Below are 20,978 nucleotides of genomic sequence, written 5' to 3'. Positions count from 1 at the left end.
AAACGTTGCTTAAACAGACTGTGCTACCAGAGGGGCCTGAGGAAAGAGAATCTGGGCTTGCAAGAATTGGAAAATCTGCCCAGCCACGGGGCCTCCACAGTTTGTTCCAGCTCCTGGTCATAGGCCACAGGCAACTGCAGGAGCAGTGTCTGCCAGCTCCCTGGACACACCCCAGACCTGCAGGTGCTCTCAAAAGCCCTAGGATTTGTGCACCCTCTTCCTTCCCACAGCCAGAAGACTTGCTGAAGAAATCAGAAGGCACACTGATCTTTGGATGCCTTCAGACATGATCATAATCAGCAGCCTCAACAACTTTTGGTTCTGCAACACCTTGAAAGATCTCCTTTTCTCCTATTCCTGTTTATACTCCAAGGAGTCTTTCTCTAGTAGTTTTCCATGGGGCTCTCCCCAAAATAAAAACCTCTCTGAAGAATTCTGGTCATCTTGTATAAAATCCATACAGACAGATCATTCTCAAGAACATCACCCTAGTTTGAACCCTGTGCTCAAAGACTGGGTTCCCAGCAGTCTCCTCCCCCAGCACCTTCCCAGACACAGGAGTTCAGGTGTCAGCAGCAAGACCGAGCCCTGGGCTCACACAGCAGCACCCTCCTGCTCCTCTTGGAATGTCCTTGCCCCCCTGGGAAACAAGCAAGGGATTTGGCCAGCAGGGGCTGAGCTGCTGACAGCAAGAAGCAGAGGAGCCTGAGTTTGTAGTATCTAGACTAGACATGATCCTCTTAAACATACAAATACGACCTAGGTACACCTCCTTTGACTTCTTCAATGATGCCTGACCGGACACTTCCAATTACTTTGTGACTCGGTGACGACACTGTCCCTTCAGGTCCCTTCAGGTCACCATTGTGCAAAGCCACGTCCCTTCTGAGCACAGCACTGTTCCTCACGCCACCTCTGAGGACTACTGCTGTCACCAGAGCTACTTCTGAGAGACTTTATTTACAGCAACACAAAGAGTAGTACAAATAAACAGATGAGGTAAGCAACCCCTTGTCATAACTGTCCCTCCTAATCCCACCTTTCCAAATGCACTCTGGATATACAACATTGTGGGAACATTGTGCTGCTCTCAGCTGCCCACCACCATGCAGCAGCACAGAATGTCAGGGGTTGGAAGGGACCTCTGGAGATTGAGTTCAGCCCTGCTTGGTCAGGATGTTGCTGAGATTCAACGAGACAGGTTCTGGGTTCAGGTGTGTCCCAAAGGAGAAGCAGTTCCCACCACCACCAATAAGCAACAGCTCCTTCTCATCTGGCAGAAAGACACTACTGTGATTATGCACCATTAACGGCCACTCCAGATGCTCCTAAAAAAGAAAATGAGATCTTGAACATATGGGGCTTCAACAACATCATACAACGCTCTAGAGATATTTCATACAGTACCTTCATTAGCAAGTTAAGAACAGGCATGCTGGGGCTCATCTAGGACCATTTAGTCCACTGTACCACCCAAAAATGTGGGCAAAACTGGATAGGTAGAGAACACAGGAACAAGGACACCATGATACACTCCTCTTGCACTTCAGTGATTTTTAATGAGAGAGAATATCTTTGTACTGCCCGAACCTGAATGTTTTTCCTTCCAAGAACAGAGCCAGTCATTTTTTAATGTCAAAAATACATCAGATAACTGACTGCAGCAGTCACCAAACTGCTGTGCCAGCAGCTCAGCTCTTGTTGGGGCTGCTGCAATCTGGACAGGCTGTACGGGCTTCCTTTGTAAAACGCTCAAGACAGAAGGCAACTTTCATGAGGGTACCCATGTCTATATTCTTGGTTAAGGGACAGTGATTGGGAGATATATCTGCCCATTGTTAACTGCTGCATGGCTTTCTCAAGCACAGAGAAAGAGGGTTTGGTGCTGTCACCTCCCAACGCAGGGATGGAACCTGTCACACCAACGTTTAGACCTGCACAGAAAGTCACTGACAATTCAGGTCTCATACACATTCACTGCACAGCTCCATCAGTACTTGAGCACAGCACCAGCAGGTTCAAAAGCCTTCAGAGTTTTGGCCAAGTCAAAGCAAACAGCTCACAAGCAAAGGCAGCAACCAACCCATCTGCACCCACCTATTCAATGCAAACCAATAAGTCCTATTATTTTAGATATAACTTTATGATCACTGCACCCATCCTCACCACTACCCAACAAGAGTAGCCAGTTTTACCTGAAGGACACCAGACCACTTACAACTTCTGCTAGAGAGAGTAAGAAAACTAAATTAAACAAACTGCCTGCTGTGAAAACCAGTCACAAACTCCAGCTTCACGAAGGACAGGATCCATATGCACAGATATCTAGAGAAAGTTGTTTCTTTATGCAAAAGATAAATAAAAACTTGTCAAGCAACAGAAACTTCCTCATAGAATCATGGAATGGTTTGGGATGGGTAGGACATTTAAAGACCATCTAGTCCAACCCCCTGCAGTGAGCAAGGACATCTTCCAATAGACCAGCCTGCTCAGAGCCCTCTCCAACCTGGCCTTGAATGTTTCCAGGGATCCCACCTCTCTGGGCCACCTGGGCCAGTGTCTCACCATCCTCATTGTAAAAAAATCCTTCCTAATATCTCATATAAATCTCCCCCATCAGTTTAAAACCAGCACCCCTTGTCCTATCACTACAGGTCCTACTAACAAGTCTGTCCCCATCTCTCTTGTAGGCCCCTTTTAAGTATAGAAAGGCCCCAATAAGGTCTCCCCACGGCCTTCTCTTCTCCCAGCTGAGCAACCCCAACACGGCTTCACTAAGAGCAAATCATGCCTGACCAATTTGGTGGCCTTTTACAACAAGGCTACAGAGATGGTGGATAATGGCAGAGCAACTGACATCATCTACCTGGATTTGTGCAAGGTGTTTGACACTGTCCCACACAACATACTGGTCTCCAGAATGACAAGATATGGTGGACAAGCTGAGGGAGTTGGGGGTGTTCAGCTGGAGAAGGCTCTGGGCAGACCTTAGAGCACCTTCCAGTGCCTGAAGGGGCTCCAGGAAAGCTGGGGAGGGGCTTTTCACCAGACAGGGCAGTGATAGGACAAGGGGTAATGGTTTTAAACTGAAAGAGGGGAGATTTAGGTTAGACATCTGGAGGAAATTTTTCACCATGAGGGTAGGAAGGCACTGGAATATGTTGCCCAGGAAGGTTTTTGATGGTCCCTCCCTGGAGGTGTTCAAGGCCAAGTTGGATGAGGCTTGTGCAACCTGGTCTGGTGGGAGGTGTCCCTGCTCATAGTGGCAAGGTTGGAACCTGATGATCTTTAAGGTCCCTTCCAACCTTCACCATTCTATGATGCTATAACTCTCTCAGCCTGTCTCCCCAGCAGAGCTGCTCCAGCCCTCGGATCATTGCTGTGGTCTCCTCTGGAGCCTCTCCAACAGGTCCATGTCTGCCTCATACTCCTGGCAGTATTATCACAGATGAGGTCTACTCACAGATTTAGACTAAGTTTTGCCCAGAATACACCAAAATCCTGTAATGTGACATCACCTGTATGTTTGTTCTTCACTGAATCATAGAATGGAATCACAGAATTGGAAGTGACCCGCAAGCTCAAGTACAGCAGGTTGCTCAGGACCTTGCCCAGTCAGGTTTTTAGTATCTCCAATGATGGAGACACCACAGGGTCTCTAAGCAACCTGTTCAGTGTTCAACCACCCTTACAGCAAAATGTTTTCTTGTATTCCAGTGGAATTTCCAGTATTTCTGTGCTGTCTTCTTCTTGTACTTCAGGCAGTAGCTGCAGCACACAGCAACTTCCACCATGAAGTTTTTAATGCAATTACACCACAGATCTTCATAAAGACTGAGGCTCTGGTTTGATCTGTTTTCTTCCATACACATCCTGAATTTCTTATGCTTGTGCCCATCTCAGTTCTGCTCCCAGTCTGGAATGGAGCAGCTCTGTGTCCTCGTCCTCTACACACTCAGACTCTCCCTCTCTTCACACTATTATGTTCTCTGGGCTGGTAAAAGCACTTCTAAGTTAGACTCTACCTTGAACAGACAATGTTTATTCCAAATTTCCCTGCTTTCCATTCCCTACTCTGCTTCAGGGAAGAGCCTTAGAGGTACCAGGCCCCGTCTTCACACAACTCTGTTTACCCTGAAAGGAGAACTTCAGCACTTACCACATCAATGGTGTAGTCCAAGCAAAGACCAGTCGTTAAGTCAATGATGGTGAGGCCTGGCACTTCAGGAGAGTGAAGCCACACTCCTCCCACTAGCAGAAGTCTCCCCTCGTGCACGTGTGCCGTGTGGGAATACCTGCCAGGCCAGAGGGAGACTGAGCTCCAGGAGTGAGGGAGGGAGGTGAGACAGGCCGGAGTCACTGCCCAGCACCCCAGCTTACCTGGGGATGAGAGCAGGGTGAGTCTCCACTGCCTGCCACCCAAAGCCATGCTCAAGCTCCCTCAGAAAGAAGATGGACCCCAAGGGCTGCTCGGCTGCCCCCAGGCCCCCTGCAATCAGCACTCCCCCGCCCCAGCTGCAGGCGCTGTGCGAGTGACGGCTCTCTGGCACCGGACCCCCAACTGGAACCTGGGGAAACACAAGGCTGGGCTGAAGTCTGCCAAGCTAGGTGTCTTCTTCATGTCCAGGCTCCTAAATGGTCTCCTCTTGTTGCATGTCCTGTGGGATGTAACATTCTGGGGTAGGAAGAGTTGCTGGAGGGGGACAGAGTATGCATGACAGTGAGCAACCAAAAGACCCAACCTACATGTGTTCCTCTAGGATGGCTTGCACCACCTCCAGTATTTCACTGGACCTCAGTACATTTAACATTGCTCAGTCTTTAGAGGGTTTTCTTTCTGCACATTTATTAGAGGCAACTTTATTTGCCTTCTTGTATGCTGCTTTCTGCTCAAGACAGGTACCTGAGCACCACAAGTTTACAGAACATGAACTAATGCAGTAACAGCCAAGAAGGTGATGGGTCGCTCAGAGCACAGAGCAGGATTAATGCTGGATTGCAGAACTGATGTGCAGAAAGAAAACTTAGAGTGCAAGCTCTAAAGAAAAAAATGTAAGGTGAGGAATTTAAAGGAATATCAAAGCAAACAAGCTGTGGAGAAAATTTCAGAGGCCATCTGCTCCATCCTTTTCTCCTAAAGTGAACCCAGCTGTATCCATCATCACCTGGAGAGAGGGTTATTTCATAGTTTCTGACACGCCACAGTGACAAGAACTCCTCACCTCTTTGGGCAGTGTATTGCAGCTCATTAATACCTTCACAATTGATAGCCTCTCTCAGTGCCCAAATGAAGCTGCCCTTTCTATAGATTCCTTGTACTACCCAAAGTAAACATGGAGAACAAATTGTCTGTCCTCTCTGCAGCTGTATTTTACATATTTCAATATTTATTTCTGTGGTGAATCTTCTCCACACTCAATAGCTGCAAGCCCTTCCAAATCTTCCCCTGTGAGGGTGTGTGCTCTGGGCAGTCTGGTGGCACACCTCCATGGAGCTGCACTGCATCCTGTCCACATCTTCCTCAGCTGTGGGTATTTTACAAGGGTCCTGCTGAGATTAAGAGCACTGAAGAGAACAGCAGGACCAGGTCATGTGTCTCACAGGTAACATTCCTGGTTACATACCTGAACACAGCATTATGGCCTTTGCCCTGCTTGCTTGACTTCCTACACTTTGGAATTGCCTCCTCCCAGGCTCCTGAGACAGCTCTTAACAGGTGAACAGCATTCACGGACCTCAATGCCTTCAAAAGCAGATTCCTAGGGAACCTTAGCAACTACTGCCCTCAGCATCTCCAAGTCTCTCTGTCCAGTGCCCAAGTTTTGCTATTCTATTGCCAACGATTTGCAACTCAACTGCTTCATGGTAACTGTGACCAAAAGAGCCACCAACCACCACTGTGACCATGAGTCCTTTGCTGTTTACAAACAAATCTAGGAGGGTACCTACCCTAGTTGGCTCTTTTAGTACCTGCACAAAGAAAGCATCTTCAACATGCTTCATGAATTTCCTGGACCCCTTTTTGTCTGTTGTATGATGGTCCCAGTTGATGTCTGGGAAGTTAAAATCACTCATAGGGACAAGAGCACCTGATCTAGAGAGACCCCTTGATTCATGGGTGTTGTCATCCTGGCTGGGTGGCAGCGAGTAGAGTCCCACCACAACATCTACTCCCAGGGCCTCCCAAGTTCTTACCACAGTGCAGGCAAGTCCTGGAATGTGAAGGAAATGCCAGTCCCCCAGCACAGGCTTCTCAGCAGAGCGGCCACCATACACAAACAGGTACCTCTCCCCTACAGAAAAGACAACCAGGTGAAAACAGAAGTTAAGAGTTTGGTGTGTCACAAAAGCAGAAGTTTCCATATGCATGGAAGAGAAGCTGGCCAGAGAGAGCAATAAATGCAGCCAGGCAGAAGTTTTATACACTGTTTACATGAAGACATCCTGCAACCTGACAAACACTTCCACTCTTAGCAATAAATGCAAGAAATTATTTAACAGAAACAGGAATTACTCTTGTACATAGATCTTTTACAAGATACATAGAACACTCAGTATTTTTACTAAGAAGTTGTATTCTTCACATTTCTGGTCATTCAGAAGAGCTCCATCATCCACTTACATTGTGTATTTCTGAATGTTCAAGGTCACCAGGTAGGGGGGTTGGAACTAGATGACCTTCAAGGTCCCTTCCAACCCAAACCATTCCATGATTCTATGATGATTCTATGATCTTTAAGGTCCCTCCACCCCAAACCAGTCTAGGGTTCAATGACTCTCTTTGTTTTCCACTATGCAATTATATATATTTTTACTGCCCTGCATCTAGAAAACTAAGAAGATCGCAGCTCATCTATAATAAAAGTTACTATCACAAGGTATCTTCTGTGTAGGTTCTGTTACAAATCAACCACCTATTAATGGCATAAATAACTGAAATCCTGCTCACTGTCTGGACAGGACTGCCCCATTCCCCCTGGGATTTGCACACCTCCAGCCATGTCCACTCTCCCCAGGCTTTTTACCTCTGAACATCACTTCAGTTGTGCTGTGTCTCCAGCGCCGAACAGCTGGTTCAGCAGCAGGCTGCAGGCTCACAAGCTCCACTGTAATGTCCCCTGGGTCCAAAGCACTGCAAGTGTCAGGGAACTTCAGCCACAACATTCCCAATCCTGCACGAGCTGGGGATGTTCGTCCTCCTACCACCAGGGCCAGGCTGCTCGAGAGACACGACACGGTGTGGTACAACCGCCCGTCTGCAGAGACACAAAACACCACGGGCCCCACCAGCCTTTTTCCCATGAAATTTACAGAATCATCAAAACATTTTGTTTGAAAAAGACCTTTAAGATCCTCCAGTCCAACCCTTCCCCCAGCCCTGCCAAGGCCACCCCTGCCCCATGTCCCTCAGCACCATCTCCAGGGCTTGGAAACCCCTCCAGGGATGGGGACTCCCCCCTGCCCTGGGCAGCCTGGGCCAGGCCCTGACAACCCTTGCCAGGAAGGAATTGTTCCCCAGATCCAACCTCAGCCTCCCCTGGCACAACTTGAGGCCGTTCCCTCTGGTCCTGTCGCTTGTTCCTGGGGAGCAGAGCCCGACCTCCCTGGCTCCAACCTCCTCTCAGGCAGCTGCAGAGCCAGCAGGTCTCCCCTCAGCCTCCTTTGCTCCAGGCTGGACACCCCCAGCTCCCTCAGCTGCTCCTCACAAGTTCTCCAGCCCCTTCTCCTTCTGCTCCAGCCCCTTCTCCAGCTCCCTTGCCCTTCTCTGGACACTCTCCAGCCCCTCCATGTCCTGGAGGAGCCAGAACTGACCCCAGGAGTCGAGGTGCCTGCTCCCAGGTGCCCAGAACAGGGGCACATTTCCTGCCCTGCTCCTGCTGCCCACCCTGTGGTGACACAGCCAGGATGCTGGTGGCCTTGGCCACCTGGGCACTCTCTGGCTCATCTCCAGCCTCTGCTGACCAACACCCCCAGGCCCTTTTCCCTTGGTTACTTTTCTGCCACTCTGCCCCAAGCCTGAAACATTGCCTGGATTGGTGTGACCCCAGGACAGGACCTGTCAGGTCTCTTTGACTGCCAGCATAACTGCACTGTGGCATCACTTTTCCACTAGACATCATTTTGTTGGTAGCACAAACACATCGCCCTCCCCCTTGCCATCAGTACGGGAACTCACCCCATCTCCTGTCAGGATCTTCCTCTCTCCAGCAGCCAGCTTTCCAGCAGCCTGCATGCTCAGCCAGCACATGGAAGCTCCTCATGCGGCAGTGCTGCCCACCCTCCTGCCCAAAGCCCCCCGTGGTGAGGATCACGTTGGGTCTGATGAGGACCGAGCGGTGGCCGTAGCGCCTCAGGCCCAGAGTCCCCGTCTGTGCTGCACAGGCTGCTGCAGGAACACTGCCAGCTGTCCTGATGGGGCCACCACCACGGGGACCTGCCAGCCAGAGAGAACAGAGAACTGATGCACAAGAACCAAGGAGAACATTTTAAACGAGATTTTTCCATTTCCAGATCTAATCCAAACACAACAGCCTGCATTCAGTGGCCTTGTTGGTTTAAGGAATGCCATCCTGGCTTATCCTTTTCCAGCTGCTTTTCCTGCTCCCTAGAAACAGACTTTGACTTTCAATGGCAGGTAGGGCTACTTGTGGTGCTACACTGAGGACAAGACCAGTGATGTGAAACAGGTTAAAAATAACCTTCTGCTTCTGAAAAAGGAAGCAAGTGGCTAAAAGTGGGAACTTATTGGACTGCTACTGCTTTTTATGATGGAAACACAGTGCTGGTCTTGGCTCTTCCCCAATGGTACCACTTTCCTCCTGTCTAAAAAAAGCACCATCCAGATTTGAAAGCATTTAAGAAACAGAAATACTACCTGTATGATCCCACCCACAGGGGATAACAAAAAAATAACAAACTTTGTGACATGCTCCTGAGTGCTCTGCTGGACAACACTGTGATGTCCAGCACTGTGAAGGAAGTAAAACATCACAAACTTTTGGGAGCTGGAAGGACAGAATGGCTCAGAGATCTATGTACAGAGCCAAGTGGGAATAAATTGAAAAGGGAGAGTCTCTGAGATCCCAGATATAGGAGGAGCAGCAGGGTAGACTGGCATTGCAGCCACACACTGCAGGGCCTGTGTATAAACAGCAGGAAGAGCTGCTCAGACCAGAAGGTTTTATTGATAAACTGAAAGAGTAAAACTGATCAGAACAACCAGAGTCAGGACAAGGCCCTGGCCTCACTATGGACAGCAGAACCATTGTTACAAGGATGGAGAAAGCTACAGAGATGGTAGCATCCCATCTGTTCCTTCCAGGGTTCTACTGTCTCCTAAAATCTCTCAAAAAAGCCTGCATGAGATAAAAGAATAGTAGGAAAACTAGTCAGTCTGTACCTGTCATACTGGATGACAATGGAGTCCAGGAAGGTTCCATCCCTTTTGATGCAGTCAAGACAAAGTAATGAGAACATTTCAGATGCCATTCCTGCAGTGAGCCCAAAGGAAAAAACAAAACCAAACAATCTCCCTCAAAATCTTAGAGCAAGCAGTAGTAAGGATCTCAGGATCTGGGTGACCAAATCAAAGACCAACCTAGCCCAGCACTGTTCCCAGCAGTAGCCAACATCAGAAGACTAACGTCGAATCTGAGAAGAGCAAGTATGTAAATACCTTCCTCACCACAGCCTTCAAAAATGTACAGCTCAGAGATCTTCCAAGCAAGAAAGCTGTGTCTTTGACCAAACCCTGGTGGATTTCTCCTCCTTGAGCCTATCCAGTTTTGATATCAAACTAGTAACCAACCACACAGAGCAATAGCCTACAGAAATGCAAGACAGCAGGGCAAACGCACTTACTCCCCCCAGGAATGCTCCCAACATTTCAGCCAGGAACCTCACATCAGGTGTATTTTTCTGTACTCAGTAATCCCCAGGATTTCTTTCATTAAAATAATTCCTTGAGCCCATGCAAACTTGTAGCATCTACATCATCTTTTACACCACCAGCCAGTTTGCTCGGCTAAAACTGTCTCCTGAGAGACCACTCACTGAGGAAGGAACAGGGAGCTTTTCTGACACCAAAAAGAATCTTCTTCCAGCGCCACTTGCCCAGGTTCACATGGAACTGCCTGCAGGCTCTGCATCAACTCTGTCTCATTCAAGATCCTTTCAGCCTACATGAACACCAAGCCTCAGCAGCTTGTCAAACCGAAGACAGGTCAGTGTGTTCGCAGTAAAGGAGGGAGGGTTACCTCATATTCATCAAAAGGCTCCAGAGCTTGCATTCTTTGCTGCTCATCTTCTGGAGTACAGCAGGTGAAAAACTCATTCATATCCATGACACTGCACTCAGTCCATCCCTAAAACAGAAACCCCTCAAAATTGTTACCTCTGGGAGGACAGAGACTCACTTCTCACAAGAAAACAAAGACCCTAAATTTAACACCTGCATGAGCCTTTAAGACCACCTAGCTGGAACAACAGCAGCTCAGGCTCTGGTGAGGATAGCTCTCTTACATGTAAAGCTCTTAAGAACTTACTTTATTATATCAAAAGTCTCAGTCTCTTGCCTTAATCCCACACCAGAAAGTAGGCTGCAAGTTGGCTGGAAGGACTTTCAAAGGACTAGTCACGCTACTGGAGAAGGCAGAGTCTCAGCCCTGGCCCTTTTTGCTTCAGTCCATAACTGACACAGCTGACAACAAGAACTATTCAGCAGTACCACCTTTGCCAGGTAAGCCACGGCAGGTGCAGCTGCAGGTACTCACCTTCTGCAGGAAGCGCTGCTGCTGCGCGGAGCGGTCGGGGTACAGAGCCAGGGAGAGGAGAGCAGAGCTGAGCTGCCTGAAGTGCTGCTGCATGACACGGCCAAAGGGGTCCTGGGGGAGCATCTGCTCGTACAGCACAAAGCATGCCCGAGGGAACTGCTCTGCTGCCCACTGAATCAAGGCATCCGACCTGTCAGCAGACGGTGCCTCAGGAATCAAACCACCAGGACATGGGGACACCTCCCATCCGCCCGCACCCCGCGGCTGCGGCACCCCGGCAGGTGTGCCAAGAGAGTCCTGTGCTGGGGGCCTGTGAACACCTCCTCCCCATCTGAGCTGAGAATTCAGGGGATGAGAAGAACAAAACACTCAACATCTCTCCTTCACTTTTTTTTAAGTCCTTTTTTTCCTCCCTTTTAGGATGTCACGTGGACATCAGTGACCCCATCACAACATCGCTATAAGGAGCTGTTTGGGCCTTCCACAGAATCCCTGAGGCTGTAGTTACAAGACAGGTCTCCCAGCCCCTCAACCAACCTGCTGTTCTCCATGTAAGTGAGCACCACCTCTGCCAGGAAGAGGGTGGGGATCTCACTGTCCAGTCCTGCTTCCTCCAGGGCTCTCTCTAGCTCAGACAGCTCTGATAAATCAACTCCCAGTAATTTATAATCGTCTCCAGAAAAGGTAATGGCTCCTGAGAGACAAGAATGATACAATCTCACCAGAGTGCTGATGCATACTGACAGCAAAAGGGACAAATGGGGAAATGAACCCCCAGGCAACACTCCCAAGGCTGTATCATCAAATCCATTTATTTGGGACATTTACAAGAAAATCCCCATCATGAATAGAGCCATAAACAGACACTCCAAGTGTCCAGGAATGACCCATTAAATGCAGATCTAAAACTCAGATATTCCCTAATGCAAATTTTACCCAGATTTCTCACAGAGTTGTCACATTTTCTATAACAAGAAAACTTCATCATATTTACTTTAAAAATATTTTTAGAGGACCATTGTAATTCAGATTCAAATCTTCAGAATTCTCAATTATAGACCTTTCATTTTAGGCTAAGAAAGTACCATTGCTTTGACAGAATTTAGTGGTTTGCCTCACAACCACAAAACCATTCTCAAGTTTTTGGGGGTTTGTTTTTTAAATAAATTTTATTTCTGAATCCTGAACAGCACACACCAGCTCTCTGCAAACAACAGGACTGGTCTCACAGGTCGCTGTTCTTGGAAATAAGTCCCAATTTATTATTTGCAACCATTAGAGAATGGCTGGGGCTGGAATGGGGCCTTTAGAGGTCCCCTGGTCCACCCCCTGCAGTGAGCAGGGACATGGGACACCTCTGCACTCCCTAAGGATACCACAACCTACAGCACTATGACATGATTCAACCAAAACCTCATCATAAACACAGCAAACTGGAAAGTACCTTTAGAAATCACCCACTCTCTGTCTCCGTATCAGCACCATCCAACAACTGCCTGGAGAACTGTTACTCCAACTGTTCCCAAAGGCACCATGACTGCAGGCAAAACAGACTCCTGCAGAGGCCTGTCCCAGTGCTCCCTGCTCATTTATTCCAACATCTAACCTGTCTATCCACCACTTCCCCCCCTCTGGCAGAGAGCAGGGCATTCCCAGCCCTTTGGACACCTGCCTTTTGGTTGAAGCACTTGAAGATTATTGGTATGGACAGAATTCTTTGCCATGGGATGCTGCAATTATTAAGTGTGAACGGATTAAAAAGGAAAGTAAACAAGCTCATGGAAGAGCTACTCACCAAGACCTGTTCAGCTGCTCACGGGAGCCAGAGCCTCGTGCTCTGCATGTAGCTGTGTAGCTGTCTCACATCTGTATTTAAATTGATTATTACAGTCTAAAAGTAGCAGCTTACTTATGTCCCTGTTATGTGTCATTCCACACTTCCCAGCATGAACAAACTGAACTTGGTTTGATACAACTATTCTTGAGAAATCCATCCCAACAGTTGTACATCTTCTTGTTACCTGCCAGTGCTTATGGATTATTTATTTGTACCAATTTTTGTCAGGAAGTGAACAAGCTTGGTAGTTCCTCTACCATCATGTCTCACTTTTTAAAGGCTGAAGCTATGTCTGCTGCTTCTAAACACTTAGTACCTACAAAAGCTTTCATAAATATCATACCTAATCCTTCCCCTCCTGTATCTCCCACCAGTGCTGACAACTCTTCTGTTCTTTGGATCAGAGTAGCTTTTTGGCAAGCCACATCTGGGAAATCCACCTCATATACCACCACAGTGTGATGCAGCAGACCCATGTCCTTCAAACGGAAGTATAAGGAGTCAAAGCCAGCACCTAAAGACAGGATCTGCAGAGAAAGCACCAGAAAAAGTTACTCAAATCTGGTGGCATCCTGAGCACCTAGGTGTGAAAAATACTCACTAACATCATCTGTAGAATGATAAAATCAGGCAGTCTCCTGCAAGAGGTAGAAGAATTTTGTGTAGGCATTGTGTCAAAGCCACAAATGGACAGCCACAGCAGTGCCTGTTAGACCCTCTGTGCTCTTCTGATTACAACAGATGCACTAAGAAGCTACTGCAGTGCCAAGGTGCCAAAAAGACTTTTCACACATTTATTGCAAAGTGCCAGTACACCCAGAGAAAATGTACCTGTGTCCTCGGGTGGCTTTGGGTCTTCAGCAGGAAATCCTGAACACAGTGATCCACAGCACGGGCACGGATGTAATAACCCCTGTGGAATGAAAACCAGTTCTAATCACTGCCCAGGAGCCCTACTTCTCCAACACCAGCACGACCCATTCCAAAAAACTGATCTTTTATCTCTCAGCTTCTGCCCATTAACCCCACATTAATAAAGCTGCACTGGAAGATGTCTGATGATTTTATTGTGCCTAGAGCTTGTGAATAAATCTCCTGAGTTCAGTAAGTGTGTTAACCAACAAGACTATGGATAACCCAGAGAAAACCTGTAGCCATCCTAGCTTCCTGCACCTGTTCCATTTGGCATAAATAAATGTTCACTGGGTGAAAAGTATGAATCCAGACAGTCAGAATGCTCCCCTGCGATGTGGCTGGCCAATATCCGAGTTCCTGCCCCAAATCAGATGCCATAACAACACACAGTTAACCCCTTTACAAGGGGCTGTTAGGTATAGCAAAACGAATGACAGTGTGTGCAGCTGCAGTGAGAGAACAGAAAAGGGAGGAGAAGCACCATCAGGAAATGAATTTCACTCCATGTTTTTTGATTTAATGGATCTAAACAAGTCATCTGCCAGGTCTGGCTGGGACTGGTGCCTCTTTTCCCTTGCCCTCCTCTTTCAGTTACATTCACCGCGTCCCAAACAGATCAACCAGGTCCTGTTGCCTCCTTTAGCAAGCACGTTATCATCCCATGCCTCACAGGGACTCACGATTTCACTAGATGTTCCAAGATATCCCAAAGTTTGTCATGACAGTGTTACCTGCAGGAGGTAACTCCTTCTGTGAGCTGAGCCTGGCACACCCATGCCCTGTGCCAAGGCACAGGCTCGGCTGCCTCCTGCACTGGCCTGAAACCCGCGGCTGGAATTGTGCTGTTTTGTGCGGGCGGAAGCTCCTGCGGCGATTCAGTGACCTTGATCCCACTGAACAGCCTCATCTCGGAACTCCCCTGGGCTGCCAGCACAGAACCCTCTGCAGCTGCACATCCCAACACTCCAGAGGAGGCCCCCGGGTCAGACACCGCTGACGGGAAGGAGAGGGCCGCGGCCCCGGCCCCCACACACCCCCTGGCACTGCCGCGTTCTCCAGAACTCACGAGAAACCCCCTCGTGTGCCGACATGTCTCGGTTCGAAACCCGATCCGCAGGGGCCTTCAGCAGCACCGAGCCCTGGCGCGGGGAACCAGCCCGGTGACACGTTTCACTCTTTCAGAGCTTTCCGGTTTTGCCCACGAACCGTGCGACATCAGCCCAAGGGTCTCGCACGATCCCGGCGCCCCGGGCGCTGCCCCGGGCGCTGCCCCGCTCCGGGCCGGGGTGACCGGCAGCCCCGCAGCCCCGCAGCGCCGGTGCCACCCGGGCCCATCGCGCTCCTCACCGGTGCACCAGGGGCGCTCGCCGCCGCCGCCGCCCCACCAGGAGCTGCAGGAACCGGTCCCGGGTGTAGCCCCGCACCGCCGCCGAGCACTTGCTGACGGCGCTGCTGCCGCCCGTGCCCTGGACCTGCCGGGGCTCACTCACGGCGGGGGGGGCCCGGCCGCCCCCGCCCCATCCCGCAGGCCCCGGGACCCCGCGAGGCGGCAGGAAGCGCGAACGGGGCAGGAAGTGACGGAGGCACCGGGCCGGGAAGCTCCGGGGCGGCCGCCCGGAGGCGGGCCCGGCCGGGCCGCGCGGGGCTCCCGGTGCACGGGGCTGCGGCCCCACGCGCCGCGGGAACCGGCGGAGCCTGCGCGCGGCGGCGGGGAGAGCCCGGAGCTCGTCGCCATGGCAACGGGCAACGGTGAGGGGGGGCGGGCGGGGGTGCCGGGACACCGGGCGGGGCTGCAGGCAGTGTCCGTCCCCGGGACAGAGCCCGTGTCCCGGGCAGTGTCCATCCCCGGGACAGTGTCCATCCCCGGGACAGTGTCCATCTTTTAACTCTGCGTGTTTGAGAGGACGGTGCTGTGCGGAGCTGTGCTGTGACCGGCCTGTCCCTCCCCTGCTCGGGCCGAGCCCCGGGCTGGCGGGGGGATGGCTCTTCCCTGGGGTGCAGGGCAGCCACCCCTGCCTTCTCTCTCTCCCCACCGCTCAGAGGATCCCCCGGGGCCCTGCCGACATCCCGGGCTTGTGAGGAGTGCAGGTGCCAGACGACACAGCGCAGAGCAGCCCCGCAGAGCAGCCCCGCACGCCGGGGCCGGGGCGGTAACGAGAAGCGGCTGGTGGTCACAGCCCTGGTGCTGGGGAGGCCGAGACCCCGGATGGGCAGCGGGGGGTGCTCCAGAGGGGGAAGCACAGCCAGGCTGCCGGCACGGAAGGTGGGACACCAGCACCCCCAAAGAGAGGCAGTGGGAGGTGGTGTTTCCGGAGAGGCACCTGCACCCACAAAGCTGAAGCTCTGGCTGCGATCTAAGGGTGGGCCGGGGAGTCTGGGTCTTTCCGTGGGCTGACAGCAACACAAAATCCATGCTGCTGATCAACCCAAGCACTTTCCCTTTCCCGTTCTGCTCACTTTGCCCCTTGGGTGCGTGCTGAGGGTGACCAGTGGTCTTTGCATCACCTGGCACCTGGGAAACAGTTCTAGGAATGATGATGTTACAGATCTGCTGTGTGCTAAGCACTAGGACCGAGCCTTTAAAAATATTGCGACCTAAAATCGTTGGTTCTAGCACTACTGATGCTGTCCTGTTGTTCCCAGTCACTGCCAGGGTGGAGGGCTGGATTCATCTGCCAGGCTAGGACAGTGTGTTAAGAATTGGATCCAGGAGAACATGTGGTGTGAGTCTGAGATCTTGATCATTTTATTGTCATGTAATACCACAGAGAGGCCTCAGTGACAGGACAAGGCCTTGCCAGGCTAAGGAAGTGCAGAAAAACTGAGAGATTAACAGCAGCACTTGCAAGTCCTGTGCACATGGAAGTCAAGAGTGTACAACCTAAATACCTCACAAAATACACTGTGTCCTCGGAGAGGCTATGATTAACAAAACAAGATACGATCACAGAATCATAGAATGGTTTGGGTTGGAGGACACCTCTGATGATCATCCAGTCCACTCTTCCTGCCATGGACAGGAACATCTGGTGCTAGATCAGGTCGCTTACAGTCCTAACCAGTCTGACTTCAAACACAATCACAGGAGCCAGTTGCCTAGTCATTGTTAAGAATGTAAACATCTAAAAAAAGATCCATCACTGTCAAGGAAGAGCTTGTGATTCTCACTCTCAAGTGTTGAGTGGAATCTCTTCAAAAAGAGTGATGGGAAGGAAGTTTAGAAGATATCCTTAGTAACTAATGGTAGTGATGTTAGAAGTAGAAAGAAACAGTCACCTTGTGCCTTGCCACAGAAGTTAGGCAATGCAGGAAACAGTTGTGAGGACTTAAAAAAATATGGTAAGTGGTTTATTGCCTTGTAGAGACTGCAGTGGAGAAAGTGGAAGTCAGTTAAGGATATGGCTAAAATGCTAGCCTGGAGAGATAACTCTAGGAGAGTCCCACAGAGTTCATGGTTACAGATGGGTGGCTGAGTCCTGAAAAACAGGAACTAAAGGATTTCTTGGTTGCTTTGGGTGACCAATAGAATATGAGTTCTCAGTTGGATGAAACAGCTACACCAAAAGGTATTTTGAAGAGGAAATAAAAAGAACAATGGGGAGAAGAGGGAGAGGAGAGAGTTGGAAGGGACCTACAATAATCATCTAGTCCAACTGCACAGAAGTATTGGTCACATGTGTGTTTCATTACTATGACAGAATGTCAGTGTCCTGGGAGCACTATTTCAAATCTATTCTGGTTACAAATTGAAAGGAGAACTCTGTAGGTTTGAGATCTCCCCCATACTCAGACTGAAGGCACAGAGTCTCCTCAGTTTTAAAATTATTGTAAAATTAACCAGTATAGAACTGCAATAGGACTTTCAGGAAATGAAATAAAATCTGTGTTTGGACGGTGAGTACATTTTATCAGGGTCCCAGGTACATGATTCCTTCTCTGTTCCTCTGGCTGGTGACATTATTTCTTTTCAATTTCCTGATGTTCCAAAGATCACCAGTGTTATATTGCCATGTTTGCCAGCAGACATAGTGCTTCTTTCCCCAGATCAGAATTCCCCATCCATGTGAGGTTAAAACCAGAATCACATTCACCAGTTTCTTCCTGGGAGGCTCAGATGAACAGGACCAGCAAAGGGAAAGTATCTCTGCAGTGTTCTAACCCCAGTTCTGCAAATTCCCATTCTCTGAGCTTCTTCCTGCTTTTACCTCTGCTCCCAGGAAATCATAACCCAACACAGACATCTCGCCAGTCTGCAGGGACTCTCTGGTCTATGAATTTGTCCTTGTTTATAGCATCTGAGACACAATGTCATCACTTTGGGGCCCCACACACAGATAGCAAGGGAGGAAACAATATAAATTATGCTGGCCCCTGCTTTCTTGTGGTGAGATCTGTACTTGCCAGAAACTTCTAGCCTTTGTTCTAGGCTAGGAATGGGTTTCCTGATGGAGAGAGAGGCACTTTCTATTCTGAGTGGAGAAAGCAGTACCAAGGAAGGTTCTAATTACCCCGTCAGTGCAGAGCAGCCAGGCTGCAGCTGCTGGTGAGCAGAGCAGTTCCAGCCTGTCTGCTCCACTGGGAAGGGCTGCAAGGATGGATGGAGCATGTTCTTGCCCCACGGGAACAGGGTCCTGCTGGAGGATGAGATCAGTGCATGATAAGGTCCAAGGTGGAGCTCTTCCCAAGAGGAGAGGACTCCTGCCAGACTTGGAGCAGTGGAGTAAAGCAAACAGCAGCTGGAAATTGGGGGAAGCACAACAGGCTTCTCTCAGCTGTGTCACACCTCTCTGCCATGGGGAGCAGCACTCTAGGTTTGTCCTTCTAATGTGTGCCAAGGACTAAGGTGGAGCTTGGGCTGCTGCTGTCGTACCCTAGCAGGGGATGTTGCAAACATGTGGAAGATGTTCTTGCCTTCATTTTCATTCCTTGCCTTGTAATCATCCTCTTTTCCTCCAGCGTAGCCCAGTCCAGTCCAGCACTTTGGGGCCCTGCAGTGGAGATTTACTGCTCAGCATTTTTCAAATGCTTTCAGTGAAGATTCTGGTTCATGTGTTGTTCATACAGCTTTATTCCTCCTGTCTTGCTGATGATAATTCTCCATTTTGCAACCCTTATCTGGTAGTGGTTCATGTCACCTTTGCAGACACTTTCTCTGCCTTGTTTTTGCCTTTCCATTGTAAGTACAGCTCCAAATCCTGCATCCCTGTTGCAGGAGCTGCTACTTTCTTCCCTCCACTTAGTTTGGTTAATATTTCCTTCCATCTTTTCTGCTTACTCACCAGGTCATGTTGCTGATTTTAACATCACCTTCTCCTGCTATTTATGAAATGCCCTCTCTAAAAAATGCATCTGTCTCTGTCATCTTCATGGCCTCCCTGTCTATGTCCTAAGTCCTTTGCAAACTTGGATGCCTTTGCTTGACATTCTCAAGGTCTAAACTCCTGATGGATCATGTTGCTTGAATGGGGTGAGTCTGGGGGGGAGCCCTGCCCTGCTGCTTTTCCACTGCTGCCTCTCCTCTGACCCTGACTCCTTCCCTCTTCTCCCCGTCAGAGCAGAGCTGTGTCCAGCTTTTCATAAGGGCCACCCCTCCAGCCTTTCTCTCTTCTTCCAGTTTCTGCCTCTTTCTCCCTTACTCACAGTCCTCACTCACACTTCTCCTCTGAGTAGGTCTCTTTGTGCTCTGGTGTCCACCACCCTTGATTAATTTTCCCCTCCTCTTCCACTACAAGCTCAACCCTGGAAGTCCTCAGCCCTCCCACACTCCTGGGATCTCCTTCACCTCCTGCCTGGGTGTTAACAAACTCCCATAAACACCCTGAATTCTGCCACTGCGCTTTTCTCCCACTCCCATTTTGTTACCGTCATAGTTCAAAATGGGAAAGATCAAAGTTTTACCTATTTCCTAGTCCTCAATTCCAGGTTTCTTTACCCTGTTTTAGCTCATTTCTCAAGCTCTTCCACCCTGTTGCTTTCAGTGCTTCCTTTTTAAGAGCTCTCTGCTTCCTCCCACAGGAAAGGAACAAGAAATAACCTCTTCCTTCTCTTTGCCTTGCTTTCATTCTTCTCTTTTCCCCGTCACAAATGCAGAAATTTCCTACCTGCTTTATTCTGTTGTTCTAATCCCAGGTGACACATTCTGAGGATTTCAAGTGCAGCATTTCAAGGAATGGATGTGACTTTTTCATGGTTTGCTCTAGAAGGGAAGATGAAGTTTGTAGATGGTATTTTCACAAGGAACAATGAGTTTGCAGCACGGTGGGCTCTGGAGCTCAGGCCCCAGGGCTACATGAGACAGTGTGAGTGAGACATAAAACCTGCAATGCACAAAATCACGCAGGCACAAAGCAAGTGCTGTGAGTTGTGCTAATTTTCCTGAAATGACACTTAAGCCTTGTATTTTCCTTCTTTATTTGAGAAATGAAGAATAGTAAGTACAAACCAGAAGACCTGTAGTTGTGTGTAATGTAGGTGAGGGATGATGATCCCAAAGCTGCAGGTTGTTCATTCTGTCACAGGGCTGTGCCAGAGGATGCTAAAGCCCCTGCATGTCCCAGTGTTCCTTCAGTGAGTGATGTTCGATTTGTTGTCTCTCTTAAGTGCAGATCCAGACACTGGAAGGGACAGACCTGGGAAGGTGCCAAGAAGAGTCTTCCAGCTTTGACGGTAACAAAACCGGGAAATATTCTTATTGAACTTTAGAACAAATCTACTTGGAAGGGACCCACAACGATCACTTAGTCCACCTGCCTGACCACTTCAGGGCTGACCAAAAGTTAAAACATTAAGGGCATTGTCTAAATGACTCTGAAACACTGACAGGCTTCAGGCATCGACCACCTCTCTAGGAAGGCTGTTCCAGGGTCTGACCACTCTAGTAGGGGAGCTAGGAGACCAGCGTGGTTAAAAAAGGAACTGCTGGGCAAACTCAAATGGAAAAGGGAAATCTATAGATCATGGAAGGAGGGGCTGGTTAGTTGGGAGGAATATAGGTCTGTTGTCAGAGAATGTAGGGAGGCAACTAGGAAAGCTAAGGCCTCCTTGGGACTTAACCTTGCGAGTCGGGTTAAGGACAATAGAAAGGGCTTTTTTGAATACATAGCCAACAAAACTAACACCAGAGGCAATATAGGCCCACTGCTGAATGAGGTGGGTGCCCTGGTGACAGAGGATTTAAAGAAGGCAGAGGTGCTGAATGCCTTCTTTGCCTCTGTCTTTACTCCTGCAGGCTTTCCCCATGAGCCCCAGTTTCATATAGCCCCAGTAGAAGTCAAGATAAAGGAGGAGTTTGCCCAGGTAGATGAGGATTGGGTTAGGGATCAGTTGCGTAATATGGACGTCCATAAATCGATGGGTCCGGATGAAATGCATCCAAGGGTGCTGAGGGAGCTGGCGGAGGTCATTGCTAGGCCACTCTCCATCATCTTCGGTAAGTCATGGGTAACAGGAGAGGT

At 49.4% G+C, this 20,978-nt stretch overlaps 1 protein-coding gene across 7 annotated transcripts; it reads right to left on the bottom strand.

Moving 5' to 3' along the window:
* Window positions 1-941: 941 nt before the first annotated feature.
* LCMT2 (leucine carboxyl methyltransferase 2) lies at window positions 942-13,473 on the bottom strand. 7 transcript variants are annotated; one of them, XM_051608718.1, is made up of 13 exons: window positions 13,441-13,473; window positions 13,215-13,247; window positions 12,953-13,136; window positions 11,310-11,466; window positions 10,773-10,962; window positions 10,257-10,364; window positions 9,401-9,491; window positions 8,177-8,434; window positions 7,026-7,256; window positions 6,196-6,293; window positions 4,381-4,568; window positions 4,160-4,295; window positions 942-1,328 (listed from the first exon to the last, which is right to left on the bottom strand). In XM_051608718.1, the coding sequence occupies exons 3-13, from the start codon at window positions 13,083-13,085 to the stop codon at window positions 1,158-1,160; spliced, it is 1,761 nt and encodes a 586-aa protein (XP_051464678.1). In that variant the 5' UTR covers window positions 13,086-13,136; window positions 13,215-13,247; window positions 13,441-13,473; the 3' UTR covers window positions 942-1,157. The 7 variants fall into 7 exon arrangements, with proteins under 7 accessions (XP_051464678.1, XP_051464677.1, XP_051464682.1 ...); XM_051608717.1 differs by having other exon boundaries at window positions 12,953-13,247; XM_051608722.1 differs by lacking the exons at window positions 13,215-13,247; window positions 13,441-13,473 and adding an exon at window positions 12,568-12,638 and having other exon boundaries at window positions 12,953-13,031.
* Between the last annotated feature and the right edge of the window lie 7,505 nt (window positions 13,474-20,978).

Source organism: Apus apus, chromosome 1, assembly GCF_020740795.1.
Source record: "Apus apus isolate bApuApu2 chromosome 1, bApuApu2.pri.cur, whole genome shotgun sequence".
In the NCBI taxonomy this organism is placed as follows: Eukaryota; Metazoa; Chordata; class Aves; order Apodiformes; family Apodidae; genus Apus; species Apus apus.
The sequence above is the reverse complement of the archived record's forward strand: the minus strand, read 5'-3'. Positions and strand labels throughout refer to the sequence as shown.

Excerpts from the sequence above, each read along its gene's own strand:
- LCMT2 (XM_051608717.1), bottom strand. The coding sequence starts at position 13,085 with ATGGGTCTGCTGCATCACACTGTGGTGGTATATGAGGTGGATTTCCCA. Across the intron at positions 10,963-11,309 it reads ACTTACATGGAGAACAGCAG|GTCGGATGCCTTGATTCAGT; the intron begins GTTGGTTGAGGG and ends GTCTGCTGACAG. Across the intron at positions 8,435-9,400 it reads ATTGTCATCCAGTATGACAG|GTCCCCGTGGTGGTGGCCCC; the intron begins GTACAGACTGAC and ends TCTGGCTGGCAG.